This window comes from Ictalurus punctatus, chromosome 9 (genome assembly GCF_001660625.3).
Source record: "Ictalurus punctatus breed USDA103 chromosome 9, Coco_2.0, whole genome shotgun sequence".
NCBI classification, from domain to species: Eukaryota; Metazoa; Chordata; class Actinopteri; order Siluriformes; family Ictaluridae; genus Ictalurus; species Ictalurus punctatus.
In genome coordinates this window covers 23,853,220-23,872,013 of record NC_030424.2, presented here as the reverse complement: position 1 = coordinate 23,872,013, position 18,794 = coordinate 23,853,220, and the positions used below count along the sequence as shown (strand labels likewise).

The following is an 18,794-nucleotide window of genomic DNA, read 5'->3' as shown; positions in this document are numbered from 1 at the left end:
TGTGGCGTAGCAACAATCTATAAGGGTCAAACATGATTACTGGTTGTTCCCAGTGATTCAGTATTCTCAGCCTTCTTTGCTCCACCCACAGACCACCGAGCTTCTGATTATCTTTTGTACACTTTTCTGGCTATAAGCCTCAGGATTTTGAAGGTTGCAATCTGATTGGCTTTCCACACCTCCACATGGCATGTTCAGTGGGAAAACCGACTTGAGCACTGCGACACAGTAGGCTTAGAGCCTGAGAAAGTGGCATCTTTATAATATAACTGTGGGAGGAAAATTTCTGAAAGAGGCAGCCAACTGTTTAGAACGTGGCTTAAAATACCATCAGGTGTCAAGTTGCTTCAACCTGGTTCATCAGCCCAATTTACTGTGGCATCTTGAAAATCACTGTGACTGTGATCCTTCATGGTTTTGGAGTCAGTAAGCATTCTTATAGACACTACCATTATCCAAAAAGAGGAATCTGTAAGCAAACTACATTGAAAACAACTCTCCTTGATTAAAGTGCAATACATGTTTGCACGTTGTCATACAGTGCCCTCCACTAATATTGGCCCCCTTGTTAAATATGAGCAAAGAAGGCTGTGAAGAATTGTCTTAGTTGTTTAACCTTTTGATGTTTTGCTTAAAAAATTCACAAAAATACTCTGCTCTCATGGATATCAAACAACTGCAAAAATCTTTGTTAAATATAGATGTGCAACCATTATTGGCACCCCTATGAATTCATATGAGGAAAATATATATGAAGTATATTCCCATTGCTGTGATGCTGTTCCTCCTCATCTCACACATAATGAAAATGTCTCTTAGTGGTTGGAATGCACTTAATGAGCTATAATTACAGTAATTGGAACTGTAGTGATAAGTGAAGGACATGCTGGGAGTGAATGGTGTTAGGAACCCGTCACTAAAATAGTCCACTGATTTTAAACAAGTCTCGCTTGAAACAGAGAAAGATGGCTCGTCTAGCCGCATTCTTCACGTGTATCTTTCAATCATGCATCACCCATCTACTATAATTGTGCCACTCCCGATTGGTTTCCTCTGGCTTTGTAATACTGCTGTGTATTGACGTCAGCTTCCACGCTCGCATACACAAACACACAGCTTATCGCTCTGCTTGGGATCTGGCAAGAGTAGACTGGTGGAATCGGCCCATGCTGGACCCAGTGTGCAGCTCGAGGGTGGGTTTGGACCTTATATTGATGCCAGGCTTATGCAGGTTACACTCCAGAGAGCAGGATCCAAAAATATGAATTCATTACCATGCTACATTTTACTCAGATAATACTTATTAATCTAGCCCTTTGTTTCATTCAAAGGTTAACTAATTATTAACTAATGAATTATACCCTATCCTCCTTGTCAGTAAGAACGAAAATGGCTTACTAAGAGTGATTTGTTGAAGAAATCATTTGACCCAGTTGCCTTAGTTTCACATAACTGACTAAACAAACCAGTTCTTGGTATTGGCTTCAGACTTTTGGACCCTGTGCAATGAAAAAACAAAACCATACACATGATGACATTGTACACTCTTATACTAGTGAACTAGAGATAAGGACACAGAAAGGAAACCAAAATATGCTCTCATCACATAATGAGATACATAAACTCAGACTTTGAATTAGCATTAGCCATTGAGACCAATGAGGAAGCATCTGGTAGTACCAAATCCTGGATGTCTGCTCCCTTTGGTACCAGTTCTCGAGCACTGATGGTTACAGAGACCACTGCTTCAGCTCATGGAAATTAAATGGTGCATGAACTCCACATTCCACTGCCAGAAAGATAGCACTCATATTACAAAATGAGGGTAAAGAGTTAGCAGATATGGGGAAGGGAGAATGTGTTTTGAAAAGCATTCCATGAACTGTGATAGAGGCAAAAAATGCGATGTTGATGAACAAAAGAAGTATGACAAAGTCCACATCACTGGAGCCAAGAGACATTTATTCATCTCGCTGGAACATGGCCAAAAAAAGAAAAAATAACTAGAACATGTTACAAACATGTAGGTACTGTCCGACCGGTAGGTGTATATATTTATTCCACGTGGATATAATTGAATGGGTAACTAGATTAAACTTGTGGAACCAGTAACAAAACGTTCCTTGTAGCTCTCCCACTTTTTGCAAAAACATGTTGACCCCTACAAGAGAAGGCTACTCATTGAAAAGCTAGGTACAATCAATACAGTACATGGTTAAAACCTACACAATTACATATGCAAAATACTTGAAACAAAACGTTTCGCATGTTTTATATTCAACATTGTGTTTGTTCTTTACCAAAATAATTCAAGATTGAAAGAGTGCAGTCAAAAATAGAGAAGCTTAACTTAGACTTAACCCAGAAAGGGGGTTACAATGAAATATGATAATATAAGTATTAATTATTGACTTTGATACTTGGTCCAAAAACATTCAAACATGGCAAAGGAGCTTCTATACTGCAGCTCCAGTATATTAGGCACATAACACGGAGTACGCTCTCTTTCCTAAACCTGTGATGGTCAAACAGATTCATATGCTTAAGCCGGCTTTACACTGCACAATTTTGGCCCTATTTTGCTGTTGCAGACAAAAATCGCAACCAAAGATGGCTGGCAAGTTTTGGCAATGTCAGATATTTGCATTAAAATCTCAGAGTGTGGCTGCTATGACGCTCATCTAAAGTCCACCAATAGGAGGACGGCATAGCATGATACAAAACTCACAGGATAGCTAGAAATACGTTAGTGGTAATGGTGAAACATAAATGAAATATGGACAGAAAAAATATCCTTATGACATCTAGCGTACTTTGAATAATGTTTCCATATTCATGACCCCATTTACTGCATGAGACCTTTTCACACTGATTGATAATGTAAGCAGAACATATAATCTGACATGGAGAACACGTTATTGCACAGTCTGGTATAGAATTCAGCCAAGAGTTTATTGGGATCATCTAATACAGTGTGAGAAGTAATAAAAAGATGGCTGTAATCACACAGTGTAAAACTGGCTTTAGTCTAATGCTGGACTAGTACCAGGGTTCTTTTTTATTACCTTGCTTATTTAATAATTGTGGTCAAAGAATATACCTTAGGCAAGCACTATGGCAGACAGAGGTAACCAAATAATATTGAGTTTATATTTCGATTGTTGGTCAAGCCTAAAAGCATGAATTTCGTTCATCTTTGATTATTAAGACTGCAAGGAAGTGTAGCACGCTCCCACTCATTCCATAAAGTCCATCCTCACATTACAAATCACGCCGCATCGCGTTTCCTTCTCAGCCGAAAGCTCTCGGTGTAGACTTTCCACATGATCTACAAATAGCCAAAATGCACATAGTACAATGGCAATTGAATAACTAGACCTGAACATCAGGAAATGGCCAGATGTGCGGAGTTATTCAAGAACCACGAAATGATTCAAAATGCCAATTTCAGCAGAATGCAGCTTTCTGTTGTGGCTCTGTAATAGTTCAGTGGCCTTGACCTCGTCTTTGTAGAAATATGTTAAAAGGATTTTTCCTGAGATATGGTCAGACAGCCAAAAAGGGTAAAACAACATAAGACACCATTACCCAATTCCCTGATGCTCCTCTACATCCTGGGATTTGCCGTTTTGTCAACTTGGGCACTTTGTTTGGGTTAAAACCCTGCTAAATGACAAGATAATACAACGGTCCCTGTCCTAAGGTGAGGAAAAGGTTGATACAACAAGACGTGCTGTTTCATCTCAAAGTCCAGTGGCTTCCCTCAAGCACAAGGAGGCTCCTCATTGGAGAGCAGGGGACTGCACGGAGGGGCGGTGCTCAAAGAGCGGAAGGCAAAGATGGAGGGATCATAAGAGTATCTGGGAGGGTGACGACTGCCGGTCAGGTTCTGTAAAGGAAAGAAGAAATGAATGATACAGTAAAGCTAAACTGGTAACAACAAGCAGCAGTGAAAATGAAACCACCTTCCACTGAGGTAATGGCTGGACTATCCTTCCAGATCCAGATGTGTGTTAGCTTCCGTAACAGACTTAAGTCAAGTCAATATATTACTACTAGTCTAATGTGTATTCTTCACTCAATGTTATTGGGAATAGGAGTATGAGTGAGTCATATAAAGGAAGTTCTGAAGTAAGAAGGAAGTCACTGGTGTTAACATACACATGTATTTTCACAGATTTCCACAGCTATGTCAGCTATGGAAAAAAACAAAAAAAAACAATAGAAACCATCACAGAAATTCAAATGGTTTCTACTACAAATACCATTACAAACCATCAACTAAGCATTAAAACCATTACCATTATTGGTCCTTAAAAGTATCCACTAGGCATAACATGCCACCAGTAGAATGCAACAAATTACCAGTAGAGACCCACAGGGACCATTACAATTCCCATTAAAACAAATACAATTATCATTATAATCATTAAAACCATTACAAATTCTATGAGAGTTTCTATTGTTTGTTTCAGCAGAAACCTGACCGAATTTCTGAAAAACAGTTTAAAGTCTGTCATTTATAAATGTTCATTATCTTCACAGCTAAAGTGAGATAGCTAACATAAGCTAACAGGATTTTTGGAAAGTATTAATTCATTCAAGTCATATTTATAAATGTTCATTATCTTAAATGCTAAGATCATCTAGCAAGCATAAGCTAACCACAGGATTTCTGAAAAAGATAATTAAGACATATTTATTAATGTTCATTATCTTGACTGCTAAAGCCAGACAGGAAACATACGCTAACAACAGGATTTCTGACAGGAGTATTAAGTCATATTTAATGTTCATTAACTTCACCAGTAAAGCCAGCTAGCAAACATAAACTAATCTGACCTGATTTCTGAAAAAGATTAGTAAGTCATATGAATGTTCATTATTTTCACTGGTAAGATCAGCTAGCTAAAATAAGCTACATGACATAAGGACAAGATTTCTGAAACAAATTTTAAGTTTATTTGTTAATAACCACTGCTAACACTAGCCAGCTAGCTAACAAGAGCTGAGTGTAATGTGAGCAAAACTTGAAAAAGCATAGCAGCAAATAGATTAACACACATAAAAACAGAAAAAAGCTTGCCCATATTCAGACAAGCAAAGATCCTCTTTGGAACAGTGCCTATTAATAAAATGTGATATACTTTTTTAAATGACAAATAGAATTGATATTCTGTAGTAATTTTCACTATTTAAATTAACCACAAAAAAACAGATCAGTCACATGGAAAAAGTAAGTACACTCCTTCATTTATCACAACAAATTCATAACATTAGAATCAGGTGTTCAAGATTGGGTGCCAGTGATTAGAACCTGCTTAGAGAGTGCAGGTGGAACTTATCTTATTTATACCCCTCTCATATCTAGTGTCTGGTGTAATCTTGCCAAGATCTAAAGAGTCTTCAGAAAAAAGATTGTGGATGTCTATGTGTCTGGCAAGGGATTTAAAAAGCTCTCCAAATTATTTGAAATACAAACATCCACTGTAAGGAAAATCATCATCTACAAGGGGCGCAGATTTCAAATGACTGCCAATTTGTCCAGGACTGACCGTCCCAGCAAATTCAGCCCAAGAGCAGATCATCTGATGAAAAAAAGAAGTCTCCAAGAACCCCAAAATTTCATCACAGGATCTGTTAGTAAGTCTTGCAACTGTTGATGTCAAAGTGCATGCTTTTACAATCAGAAAGAGATTGCACAAATTTAACCTGCATGGGAGGTGTGCCAGGAAAAAGTCTTTGGAAGACTAGTGTTTGCCAATGAGCATATAGGCAAAGACCAGGCCTTTTGGAATAATGTGCTCTGGACAGACTTATCAAAGATAGAGTTGTTTGACTACAGTAACAGCAGACATATTTGACGCTGACCAAAGACAGCTTTTCAGGAGAAGCACCTCATACCAACTGTGAAGGACGGTGGTGGAAATGTTATGGTTTGAGGTTGCTTCGTTGCCTCAGGGACTGGAGAGCTTGCAATCATTGATTCAATTATGAATTCTGCATCATATCAAAGAGTGCTTGAAGATAATGTGAGGCCATCTGTCCGAAAGTTTAAGTTGAGCCGAAAGTGGACCCTTCAACAAGATAATGATCCTAAACACACTAGTAAATCCACCAAGGAATGGCTCAAAAAGAAGAAATGGAGGGTTATGAAATGGCCTAGTCAAAGCCCGGATTTGAATCCCATTGAAATGTTGTGGGGGGATTTGAAACGGGCGGTACATGCAAGAAAACCTTCAAACATCTTGCAACTAAAAGAATATCGCATGGAACATTGGTCAAAAATTCCAGCAAGCCGAAGTCAGAGACTGGTGGACAATTATGCAAAATGCCTACAAAAAGTTATTTTTGCTAAAGGGGGCAATACTAACTTCTGAGGCCAAGGATGTACTTACTTTTTCCACAGAAGAATATCACATCTATTGATATTTCTGTTGAATAAATGATTGAAAAAGCTCATTTTCCTTGTGGTTTTGTTCAAGTATTGACATATTTATTAATAGGCACTGTTTCAAAGATGATCAAATGTTCGCTTGACCAAATAAGTCAAAAAAAGTCAACAATTTCTATGGGGTGTACTTATTTATTTTATACAGACATTATAAATGTCTTCGCATTTTTAAATACTAGCTACATAATTTGTAGCAGCTGGATTTGCATGTGGAAAACAACAGTAATGCTATGCATGTTTGAGTTTCGTTCCTTCATGCTCTACAGATTTATTTATCAACAAGTTCAATTATAGTAATGTTCAACAACTCAATATTTCCTAACTAGACTAAGGAAAACAAACCCACATATAGGTACACATCCCTACATCACTGAGATTATTACTTAGGTCACTAAAGCATATCACATTTAGTAAGGGGTATGTGACGTTTGGGGGGGGGGCATGAGTGGGGTCGTCTTCCCCCATTTCTTATGAATGCCCGTGCGCCCGTTTGCATTTCATTTTCGCTTTCGAATTAACAGCAATTGCTTGATTGGTGGGTTCGTTATTTTTCTTATGAAAAACAGCACTACAAAACAGTACAGTGACAAACTCGCTTATATTAAACATAGAACTTTTGAAACCAAATCTTACGTCATCGTCTCAGTCAGCTCGCCTCACTCTTGTCACGTGATAAATGAAGTCTGACTCCTGCTGATCTGTGCTATGACTCTGACTCATTCAGCTCATGCTGAAATGAGCTGACGCATTCAGTTTTGAATTGTAGCGTCCATTCTCTAACTGAACTAAATGATTTTTATTACTATAAAAAAATCAACACGACAGTGGGGGCGGTGCCGCAGTGAGCAAGTGATGTAATCGGTGTGCAGCCCCAACACCAGTAACAGTGTCTATCACAGCAAGCCTAGTAGGGGGCAGTTTCCATGGGGTAGCTTAATGAAAAAAAAAATTTGAGCACCATGTATCAACAAAGCATTCATGAGTTGAATCAAGTGTGTTGGGACAGAATTTACTATAAACTGTTAAGGAGTCCTCCATGGACTTAACATTGCTTATTACTTTATTAGATTAAATATATAACCACTTCAAACTTCTGTTTCAATCAGGAAATTTAAGAACCAAGAACCTTAGTACAGTTGAGTAGGGATTACAAATTTTATGTCAATCGCCATTGCTGAGCCAAAGTAAGCAAATAAGCTCAAATTAAATCTATACTCCATCATACAGAAATTGAAAACAATCAGTTATTTCAATTAAAATGTACTTTTGACCAGCAAAGTCAGTAATTGGAAAAATGCTTTCTGAATTAAATGCTTTCATTTGAGTATTGCAGTCCAGTACAAAACTCCTGCTTCTTCTTTCCATGGCCAAGAGCCTGTTTCTGGTATTAGCAACTCTCACTTACTTCTATCCCTTAGAGGAAACGGGTTTATGTGAGTTGGCACCAATACAACACTCGCTCCAGCCATTTTTGGTGTGGGAGATCATGGGTTATGTTTGCTCCTTCTCTGTAATCAGGAGCAGTCCCCTATGGATAAATTCTCTGACCACAAGGCAGTAAATTTGCACCAGGGATCCAAACGAACCTCTATAAGGCAAAACTGCATCAAAGTTAAAATATAAGCTATTTAATGGCTGGATTCGGAGCCAAGGTCCAACATTATTATAGTACTGAGTCAAACTTCAGATTAATGATCTATACTTCAAGGATTAGATCTATTTTCTTCTTTCCCCTTCTCAACAGTCATGCATAATCTAATAATATACATGTTTTGTTTATTATTCTAGGATATTATTCTGTATATTATTCTTCAGTCTGGGAAATCCCTTCACATGGTGAAATTTTGACATTTAACATATTACACAAATTTTGAGATCTAGGCTGAACTGAAACTGGAATATGCTTAATGTACATGGTAAACAGAAACATACTGTAGGTAAAGTTACAGCATTTTAAAATCTGGATGCTGACAGAAGTGAAAACAAGAAAGTCACAGAGCAGGAGCATTGCGGATATTTTAATGGCCGTTATCTGAATACAAGCAGAATTAATTAGGCTTATGTCCATTTCACTACAGCACATATCTATCCAACAACTTCGTCAAAGCTTGAAATTCAATGTGTGAGGAAATCATGCTTAAGCAAGGTTTTACACACCTTTAGCCAGACTGACTGTTTTTGTCACCGAGTAGATACTGGATTTTTGATTTCCATGAGCTGTAAGCCGTAATCATCAAGATTAATACAAAAAAAAAGGCTCGAAATGTTTCACTTTATGTGGGATTAATCCAGAATATATGAAAGTTCCACTTTTTGAATTAAATTAGGGGAAAAATTGAACTTTTCCCACAATATTCTAATTTTTTGAGATGCACCTGTATATATTACATATACACGCCTATGCAAGGTCAAATCATGTCTTGCCTGAAATAGCCTTCATGGGTCTTACTGAAACATTACAGGGCTTAAGAGAAGAGGTGTGGGAGGATCAGGTTCCAGTGAAGAGGAATGAAAGTAAAAGTTAACGTGTTTTGCATATGAGTGCCTAAACATGGCCCCTGCTTATACCACTAGCAGGGAGAGAAATGACGAGAGCATGCATAGCATAGAGCCAAACTCTTTTCCTTTCACATAACCACTGTCAGTGCCGTAGGACCAGTTTGGCACTTAATCATAAAATCTATGAGGAACCAAATGTAGGCTTTTTTTTCTTTGAGGAAGCAAATGTACCTTATAACAGATTGTATTCAATCTGTGTTTGCATTTACTGCTGGACCTGTAGATCACAGCTGTAGATAGAGAGAAATGTGGCAACCTATTGCCAGATTTAGCTTTCAAAATTATGCTTCCTTCTACCTTCACAGTAACATCCTATTCTATAACAAGAACATAGTCTATGGGAAAATGCTAACCCCCATTACCCTTCACATCTGCCCAAGCTGAGTATCGTCCTCAGCAGAGAGTGTTTATCTGCTCCGGTTTCAGCCACAGATGACTCTTTTCTTTCCTTGTCTCCCTCATGTTCCCCAGACCTCCATCTTACAACTCCAGAGACATACATTCAGCCCTCATGATAATGACAATTTCTCCTAATGGGCCCCTTGGTAAGCACTACACCCCCCTCTATCAACTTTTAGCTGGAAGACAGCCCGTAAAAAAGAAAGACAGAAGAAGCTTGAGTGTGTGAAGAGAAAGAAAGACATCGATTAAATAGTGAGTAAAGGAGGAGGAAAGAGACTGAGAATGAAAGATACAGATGCTAGGGCAATCTACACTGCAGAGAGGGGTAAAGGACAAGATATAAAAAGAGTACTGGCTGAAAACAAGAAGGCAAGGAAGTAAGACGGGGGGGGGGGGCCCACATCTATCCCCTTCTCTATGATTCTCTCCAGATCATGGAGATCCTGCAACAGAAGGTACTCTATAAAAGGAAAATGACTTCATCCCAACACACACACACACACACACACACCAGGGCTCTCGCCATGCCTCACTCCTCTTCTCCTCTTTACCTTAATCAAATAAAAGGGACATTCAATCCCTTGTAGACAGATTGGAGGTTATTGACTGCGTAGAGAAGAAAAGCTATTACACAACAATTATGTTTTAAGCTAATTAGCAGAAACATAACGGCTCTTAGTTACAGAAGAAACACGCTGGGGAAAAAACAGACATTCAAACACAGGGCCTGGGCATGCATTACATTAATCATGACATTATTATTATAATTTTTTTTTTGTTTTTTTTTTTGTTTTTTTTTATATATATTTTTTTTTTTAAGAAAGACTCCAGGAATAAGATCCATGTACAGACTGGATTGCACTGAAATGGAAATGTGGGTGTCCATATAGAAATGACAGTGGTTCAGAGTGTGCGTGTCACTAAGTTTTTTTTTTTAATGTATTAATATAAATAAAGAAGTCACTGTCATTCCTATATAGTGCCGTGCATAAGTATCCACCCCTAAAACTTTTCAACATTTTGTAGTGTTACAACCTGGAACTTGCCACCTTACAGCTCCAGGGCCTCCGGTTCAATACTGAGCTCAGGTTACTGTTTTGCATGGAGGTTCCCAAGAAAAATCTGCAAAAATATCAAGATCCAGATGTGCAAAGATGACTGATATACATCCCAGAAGACATGCAGCGGTGAAGGTGATTTTACCATTTATTGATGGAGTGGAGTGAATACATATGCAACCACAAATGACTGTATATTTGTTTAAATAACTTTTGTGTCACAATTTAAAAAAAAAAAAATATTCAGCGCCTTCAAATGTTAGACACATTGTGGAAATCAAATGGTAAAAATCCCAATTAAGTCAATTTCAATTCCAGGCTATAACACAACACAATGTGGAAAAGTTCAAGGGGGTAAATAGTTATGTAAGGCACTGCCTTTCGGTCATATTTATACATTTTTTAGTCATCACTGCTAGTTCTAGGTAGATAGCTAACAAAAGCAAGATTGTCAGGATTTCTGAGAAGATTTCTGGTTATATTTTTAAATGTTTATAATTTTCACTGCAACTGCTATCCAGCTAGCTGTAGTAAACCTGACAGGATTTCTGAGGGGATTTTTAAGTCATATTTAGAAATGGTACTACAGAAATCTTCACTTCTAACATTCTCCAGCTAGTTAACATAAGTGATAGGTTCTGACAGGATTCCTGAGGATATTTTTAAGTCATATTCATAAATTTCCATAATCGTCCTTGCTAATGTTATCCAGCAAGTTAATGTGAGCTAACTTGACAGTGTTCCTGTGGAGATGTTATATTTATGCTGTGTTTGTGGCGCCTTGTAAATGGTCATTTGTAAGCTGTAATAACGTCATTTCCCACCTCAGCACATTCAAAGTGTGACGTGGGAAAATAGAAACATGGATGCCTCCTCGAAAGCATGTGTTTTGTTTGCTCTGTTAGAGCACATTAAGCTGATGAAAAGCTACTTTAACTGCAATTTTTCAGTTGCAGGTACCTGAGAAGCTACTGGTGCTATGAACATCAAGCATTCATGCAATATTTTGGACTGAAATTGCAGTACAGAAACAACAGCAAGCGGCTTAGCAAGAAGCTAGCCAGTGGACAATAGCTAGTACTTTAGCAACAGGCTAACCAGCAAAGTTGAAATTTCAAGTTGAGAGGGTGTTTTCAGAAGTTTTAACCAGTTGGAAGTTGAAATTTCACCTCAAATACTCATAATTTTCACTGCTAATGTTATCCAGTCAGCTAACATGAGCAAACCTGACAGGATTTCCGAGAGAAATCTTCATATCCTTCACTGCTAATGCTAGCTAGATGGTTAACCTAAGCCAACAAAACAGAATATTTCAGAACCCATTTTCCAAACCAGCACTCTCAACAGCATGATGTCATACAGTATTATAGTATGTTATTACACACAGCTAAAGCATACCCACATTTATATCATTAGTACTCTCAAAGCTAGTTCACACATGCATTCATTTTTCATGATTCAGATCGCACACTTACCCGGATCTTGATTGTCCTTGTTTTCCCGCCACAGTTCTTTTTCAGGAGCATTTTCTGAAACGCAAAACCAAGGCAGAAATATTGACACTGATAAGATCCAGGCTTACATCATTCCCGTGTTGACTGTCCTATATTCTCCTTCACCACACCAGTCATAGCCCTCAGCAGAGCTCTGACTTCCCTGCTGAAAAAAACCCAATAGAAACCCTCATAGAACTGAGACCCTCACAGAATAGAGTAATGATTTTAATGGTTATAATGAGAATTGTATTGGTTTTTATAGAAACCCTAATGGTCCATGTGGGTCTATACAGGTAATTTCTTGCCTTCTATTGGTGGCATGTTATGCCTAGTGGATACCATTACAATGGTAATGATGGTAACAGTAATGGTTTTAATGTTTAGCTGGTGGTTTGTAGCAGTATTTGTAGTGGAAACCATTAGAATTTCTGTGATGGTTTCTATTGTATTTTCAGCAGGGTATATAATAAACATTTATTGTTTTTTTTTCCTGCTGCTTTGGTGGAGAACCTTTGTGAGCTTGAAGCACTGTGGTGTCAAAGTTAATAAATGCAATACCCAGCATATCTTGAGAATTTCCAAAAGAAAATGTCAAAACGCATTACTAATTAATGCATGAAATTGTATAGCGAGCAGGATTGGGAAATATTTGCCTATAGCTTTGCTAATAGTACAGTGTAAACTGATCTTGCTGAGCCTATGCGCACAATACCAATGCACACCTGAGCAATCTAACAAATAAAAACAAGAAAATATGTTTTACTGTTTGAAAATGTCGCTAAAAATGTGTTAAGAGTTTCAGACACTGAAATGTGTCACACTTTTCTGAGCCGTCATGGGTACTGGGATATCTTTTTATAGCTTTTATCGTCATATCAATAGTAATTGCTTGGTAAATAAGGGTCTGCGCTAGTACAATGAAGAATATGAATCCCACATATGAGAGAGCACCACCGTTAGTCCCATAAGCAAAGCCCTGCTCAGATTTCTCCTTGGACCGTGTCTCAGTTGTAAGTCACTCTGGATAAAAGATTAGCCTTTCACAGTAATAAATGCGAAAAGCTCAGTCAACCGTCCAATCTGATTTCATCATCTGTCATCTCAACCATTCATGAAGCTCAAACACACCCACCTCAGCCATGTCTGCTGCACATGAGCAGCTGCATATGTCTCAGGATTGGTCTGTATGGATTATTGTAACATAGAGAAATTGGAATGACCAAATGTGGAATACTATCCTAATACACAACAGCTGTTCCTGTAGTGAAATACAAAGCTCAGCACTAATATGAATTTAAACACGGCAGTTAAATCAAGACTTGGTCTCTGCATAGAGATTAAATGAAGTTGTCAAAGGTCAACAACAACAAAAAAAGTTAAATTGATTTCAAAGGGTTAAAACGAGAAGTTTTTGGCAGCTACTTCAGCAGCAACTATCCAACACCACCTATTCCACTTGAGCAGGCGTTCATGAACTCACACTCAGCCCCCGCTGTCTCTTATAATCTACCCTCACCACAGAAAACTATGGACATATGGAGGCCCTCAGTATGATACCACTCTCTATTCCTTCCTCCTTCAAAACCCTCAACTGTCTTCTCCATATAGCCTGCTCTTCATCTTAGGAGAACTCTGACAGTCTGTCCAAATAATATTAAACATGTCTGCTCCTTCTTTCTCCGTACTTTTTTAATCCTCCAAACACACACACACACAAACACACATGCGCACACACACATACACAAGCTTGGCTTCACCGGGACAGACACAGAACAGGGAGGGGTGAAGTGACATCTGTCATCCGTTCCTCTCTCTGGAGGTGGTTGGCACAAGGGCCTTATGTGAGAATGTTGATGTGTGTGCGTGCGTGTGCGTGTGTGTGTGCGTGACAGCCTTTTCAAATCCAGGCAACAAAGAGCTGTAGTCTGAAAGTGTTTTTTCCCCAAACAGTAATAAGCATTAATGGAAACTGTGACATATGCATACTGTACATACAAGAACAATAAACCTTCAATATGCATCATGAAGTCCTTGCAGATTTAAACAGGCATTTACTATTAATACTAATACTAATACTAATTAATACCTCAATACTAATACTAACTATAAACAATGGTTTTATTAAATTCCTGCATAAACAATGCTTAAAAATGATATAAAGTCAACCTGTAAATTATAAAAGTGAGCTCCAAACCTGCTGCATCTTCTCCAGGTCCAGACTTGGCCGACCGGGCTCTCTCCGGTGTATCCAGTATGGCACGGCGGGCTGTTCGAAGTGGCTGAGGATTATGGGTCTGGTGTGTAGTCGTGTGGAGGTGTGTGTGGGTTTGAGGCCTCGAGGTGGTGACGAGCTGAACAGCACAGGGCTGGGGGAAGCACCTGGCTCACACAGGTCCTTCACCTCCTCGTCACTGGAGGTGCTGCTGAGCTCGCCGTGTCTGTGCCACCTGCATCCACCCTCAGCACCTGCGGTGCTAGCAATTCCCGCAATACGCTCAAGCTCCTCTTCAGAGCTATGGCGCTCCATGGCAGGCTCCAGTAGCAACCGCACACGGCGGACACGGCCCGGGGAAAGCAGGCCCTGATTAGGCTGCTGACTGGTAGCCAGGGGGGTTAAAACACAGTTCCTGCGGCGCTCTGAAGGACAAAACAAGCTTCAATTACTTCGATATTTATTGTCAGCATGAACAAATTTCACAATACATACCAAGATCACCCTTATGATGTCATTTATGGTTTATTTTGCTTTCACATGCTTTCAATTATGCATCAATTTTCTAATCAACTGGGTCAGGGATTAATCAATCTAATCAGCTGGGGTCATGATAAAACGGTTTTGAATAGTGGAATGGTTTATAATTTACCAGAAAGAGGATGCATGAGACTGTTGGCCAAACAGACATGAATCCACCACAAAACATCCAAGGTGGCTTTGTTATTCTATTGCTTTTAATGAATTTCATCAGCACCAGAGATGTGGAAATAATAGTCATAATGTCAAAACCTGTTCTCGCGGATTACTACGTTATTGTAACTTTGTAGTACCTTGTCAAAAATGGATGAAGAATAAATTGGCTACATAAATATCAGCATACACCCAAGTTACTTCAACATTGCTATGTAGCTAGAGAGATAGATAGACAGATAACATTAGTGTTAGTTTATTACCCTGCTTCTAACCTAGCTATATAACTACAAGGGCTAGCCAACAGCTAACAGTCACTGCTGGACTTACAGAAAAAGTTACATGCATTAGCCACTTTATTTGAAACATCTGTATCCCTGCTCATCAATACTATTATCCAATTAGCCAAGTGGTCCAATCATCTGGTCTCTTTCAAATCTTCAACTTAGTGAACGCATGCCCACTATAACCTCAGATTACTGTTCTTGGTGGACAGGAGTGAAACCTGATGTGATCTTCTGATGTTGTTGTTGCACATCTACCTCAAAGTCTGACATACTGTATGTTCTGAGATACTTTTCTGCTCACCACGGTTGCAAAGAATGTTTAGTTGAGTTACTATAGACTTCCTGTCAGCTTGAACCATTCTGGCCATTCTCCTCTGAAGTTTCTCTCACCAACAAGGCATTTCCAGCATAGATCTGCCTCTCAATGGTTGTTTCTTTGCGTTCGCACCATTCTGTGTAAACTCTAGAGGCTGTTGTGTGTGAGTTCAGCAGGAGATCACCAGGAGATCAGCAGTTCCTGAAATACTCAAACCAGCCAGTATGGCAACAACATTCCAGGATCAAAATCAAAAAGACCACATTTTTCCCCTTTCTGATGTTTGATTTGAACATTAACTGAAGCTCTTGATGTCTATCTGCATGATATTATGCATTGTGCTGCTGCCACATGATCGGCTGATTGGATAACTACATGAGTAGGGGTAGAGGTGTTCCTATTAAAGTGGCCAGTGAGTGTAAGCATGGCATGACTGTAACTATGGTAGTGTATATTAAGAGCGATGTTTCACTTTACATTGTTTGTGTGTTTTGTACTTGATGTATTCCTGTGTACAGTACATCTATATAAAAGGGTCTAGGGTCTAGAATTACACCTCAGGTCGAAGTGAGATTAATTCTAAATAAGTCTGGATGCCACACACTTAAGAACATCCTTATATTTCTATAACCTGAGGTCCAAATTTAGATGGAAAAAAAAAAAAAGAAAGTGAGCCCAAAAAAAGATTGTGGTTAAGAAGGGATAAAATGAAGACACCCACCTCGGTCAATCTGTGCCAGCTCTTGGTTCTCTCCTTCAGAATCTTCGCTCTCTCCACCTTCCTCACTGCCGTGGTAGGAAATCTGTGTTTGGAAAGCAACACATAGATCTCATGACTCGTCTCATACCAGAGTTATGATAATGCAATCGTAATACAAAAAGAGTGTGTGGGTGAAGAGTCATTCCTCTTAGAGTCTTACATCTGTTTTTCCACTCTGCAGCATGAAAACATAGCACAGCCATTCATGAAAACATCATAAACGACTTTAGGAACCTAGTAGGAAATTATCCAGATTTTTTTGTTTGTTTTTGACACAAAAATGCCTACATTTTTATGTTTTGACTGCTTTTCCAGGCAGGACACAAACGAACAAGTTCCCAGAGAGAGATGTGTGTGTGATCCAAAAACAAAATCGGTCCTAAAAACATTGACAAAAATGTGCTTACTTTGACTAATTCAATTCAACTGTATTTGTATATCGCATGTAAAGGTGTCACAAAGCAACTTTACTGAAATCTAGATGTAGGTTTAGATTTGAGAGCAAGCCAAATGCAACAGTAGCAAGTGGTGGTGGTGGTGGGGGACACCTCCCTGTGACAGCATGAAACCACCACCCTCTTCCAGGTGATACCAGATAGCAGGATCGTAAATCTTTAAAGTACACCGTTGTAAAAGAGTAAGGACAAACAGTACTAAGTGTGCTGAAAAAATATTTTGTATGTGCACTTTATATTATACACTAAATTAGTGCAGTGCGTGGGTACCAACAGTAGCTACTAAGTGTTGGGTGCTGGGTCACAACTGTTGGGTCACATTCAATCTGCAAAATAATTGTTTTTTCTTCTTTTCTTTTTTTTTTATAAATGCTGCACAAATTTGCCTGTTGAATGTTGGATCCAAAACAAGAAGAACAAATTCAAAATGAGGAAGTCTTGCAATGATTGAGAGTCCCACCCAGCAGAACTGCTGTAAAAACATGTGTTGCAAGCTAGGTTGCTCTCAGCCAAAGCCACTTCTTTAAGTGTGTGTGTGTGGGGGGGGGGGGTAGAAAAACAACAGACTACTCCTAAAGAGTTAAGAAACCCAGTGCAGAGTAATTACCTTGCCTTGCTTGGCCAGGCCAACCAGCTGCCATCTGTTCTCAAGTACACACACACATCTATCTCTCTCTCTCTCTCTAACCTCTTGCTGAGCATAAAACCAGTGAAAACATAGGAAAGAAAGAAACCCAGAAAGATGAAGAAGAGGGGGAGAGCAAAAAGCAGAGAAAGTCTGAATGAGATAAATGGCTCTTTGTTGTGGTTGAAGAAGAACTGTAAGCAAACCAGTAAAGTCCACGGGCCTAATGAGAGTCTTCTCCAATAGTGAAAGTCTTAGTCTTAAGACCTGACCACTTACTACTCTTCCAATGAAACCACACCTTACGTACACTGGGTAGACAATGACAGATCACCAGTCCATATTATACCACAGCACTCTTAAATTCTGAAATCTGATTGGTCAGACAGTGTTTATGCCCATAACAGCAGCTCTGGTAGTAGTTACAGCTGTAGTTCAAATCACATGATCTTCTGTTGTTGTAGCACATCTACCTCAACCTTTGACACGCTGCATGTTCTAAGATACTTTTCTGCTCACCGTGGTTGTAAAGAGTGGTTAGTTGAGTTACTATAGACTACCTGTCAGCTTGAACCAGTCTGGCCATTCTCCTCTGAAGTTTCTCTCACCAACAGGGTGTTTCCACCATAGATCTGCCTCTAAGTGGTTGTTTTTTTGTTTTTCACAGCATTCTATGTAAACTTTAGAGACTGTATACCCTGAGATCAGCAGTTCCTGAAATACTCAAACCAGCCTGTATGGCAACAACAAACATCCCAGGGTCAAAATGACAGAGATCACATTTTTCCCCCTTTCTGATGTTTGATTTGAACATTAACTCAAGCTATTCATGTGTATCTGCATGTTATTATGCATTGTGCTGCTGCAACATGATCGGCTGATTGGATAACTGCATGAGTAGGGGTACAGGTGTTCCTATTAAAGTCACCAGTGAGTGGAAGCATGGCATGAGTGTAACTATGATAGTGTATTTTAAGAGCAATGTTTTACTTTGCATTCTTTACTGGGACTGCACTTTTCAATTCACAGGTTTATTTGAATGTTTTTGTTCTAATATGTTATTGTTTCTATAGTAACAACTCATTCGCATTCACAGGGACTTGTATGGCAAACGTTCCACCTGATTGAAGACTAGCATTAAACAAAGAACAAGGTATAATTGGGAAAGCTTTCTGTAAGTAGACATTTATTTAACATTTTTTTATAGAAGGAGTGTCTAGTGTCAGTGCTTTGTAATGGTGAGTTGTAACTTTCCCTCCACAGGGAGGTCTTCAGGACAGAGAACTTTGCACTTTCAGGTTTCAGTGCAGTTATTTTTTGTCTTTTTAACTGAGAGAGAGAGAGAGAAGACAGGTTTGTGATGAAATGACGGATTATGGCTGTTGATTATTTTCTCAATCATGTTATTTTACTTACTTATACTGTAGTAGTAGTAGTAGTACTCTGTGGCATTTTGTGACAGACCAGATCCCATGAC

At 38.9% G+C, this 18,794-nt stretch overlaps 1 protein-coding gene across 2 annotated transcripts in view; it reads right to left on the bottom strand.

The window, feature by feature from the left end:
• Positions 1-1,941: 1,941 nt before the first annotated feature.
• Positions 1,942-18,794, bottom strand: part of si:dkey-16j16.4 (uncharacterized) — a 32,273-nt gene continuing 15,420 nt past the window's right edge. For both annotated transcript variants that reach the window (XM_017476661.3, XM_053682453.1), the window contains exons 2-5: positions 16,199-16,280; positions 14,164-14,606; positions 11,949-12,002; positions 1,942-3,889 (exon numbers count right to left, since the gene is read on the bottom strand). In XM_017476661.3, the coding sequence (XP_017332150.1) occupies positions 3,764-3,889; positions 11,949-12,002; positions 14,164-14,606; positions 16,199-16,280 (705 nt within the window). In that variant the 3' untranslated portion in view covers positions 1,942-3,763. The remainder of the gene's footprint in view (positions 3,890-11,948; positions 12,003-14,163; positions 14,607-16,198; positions 16,281-18,794) is intronic.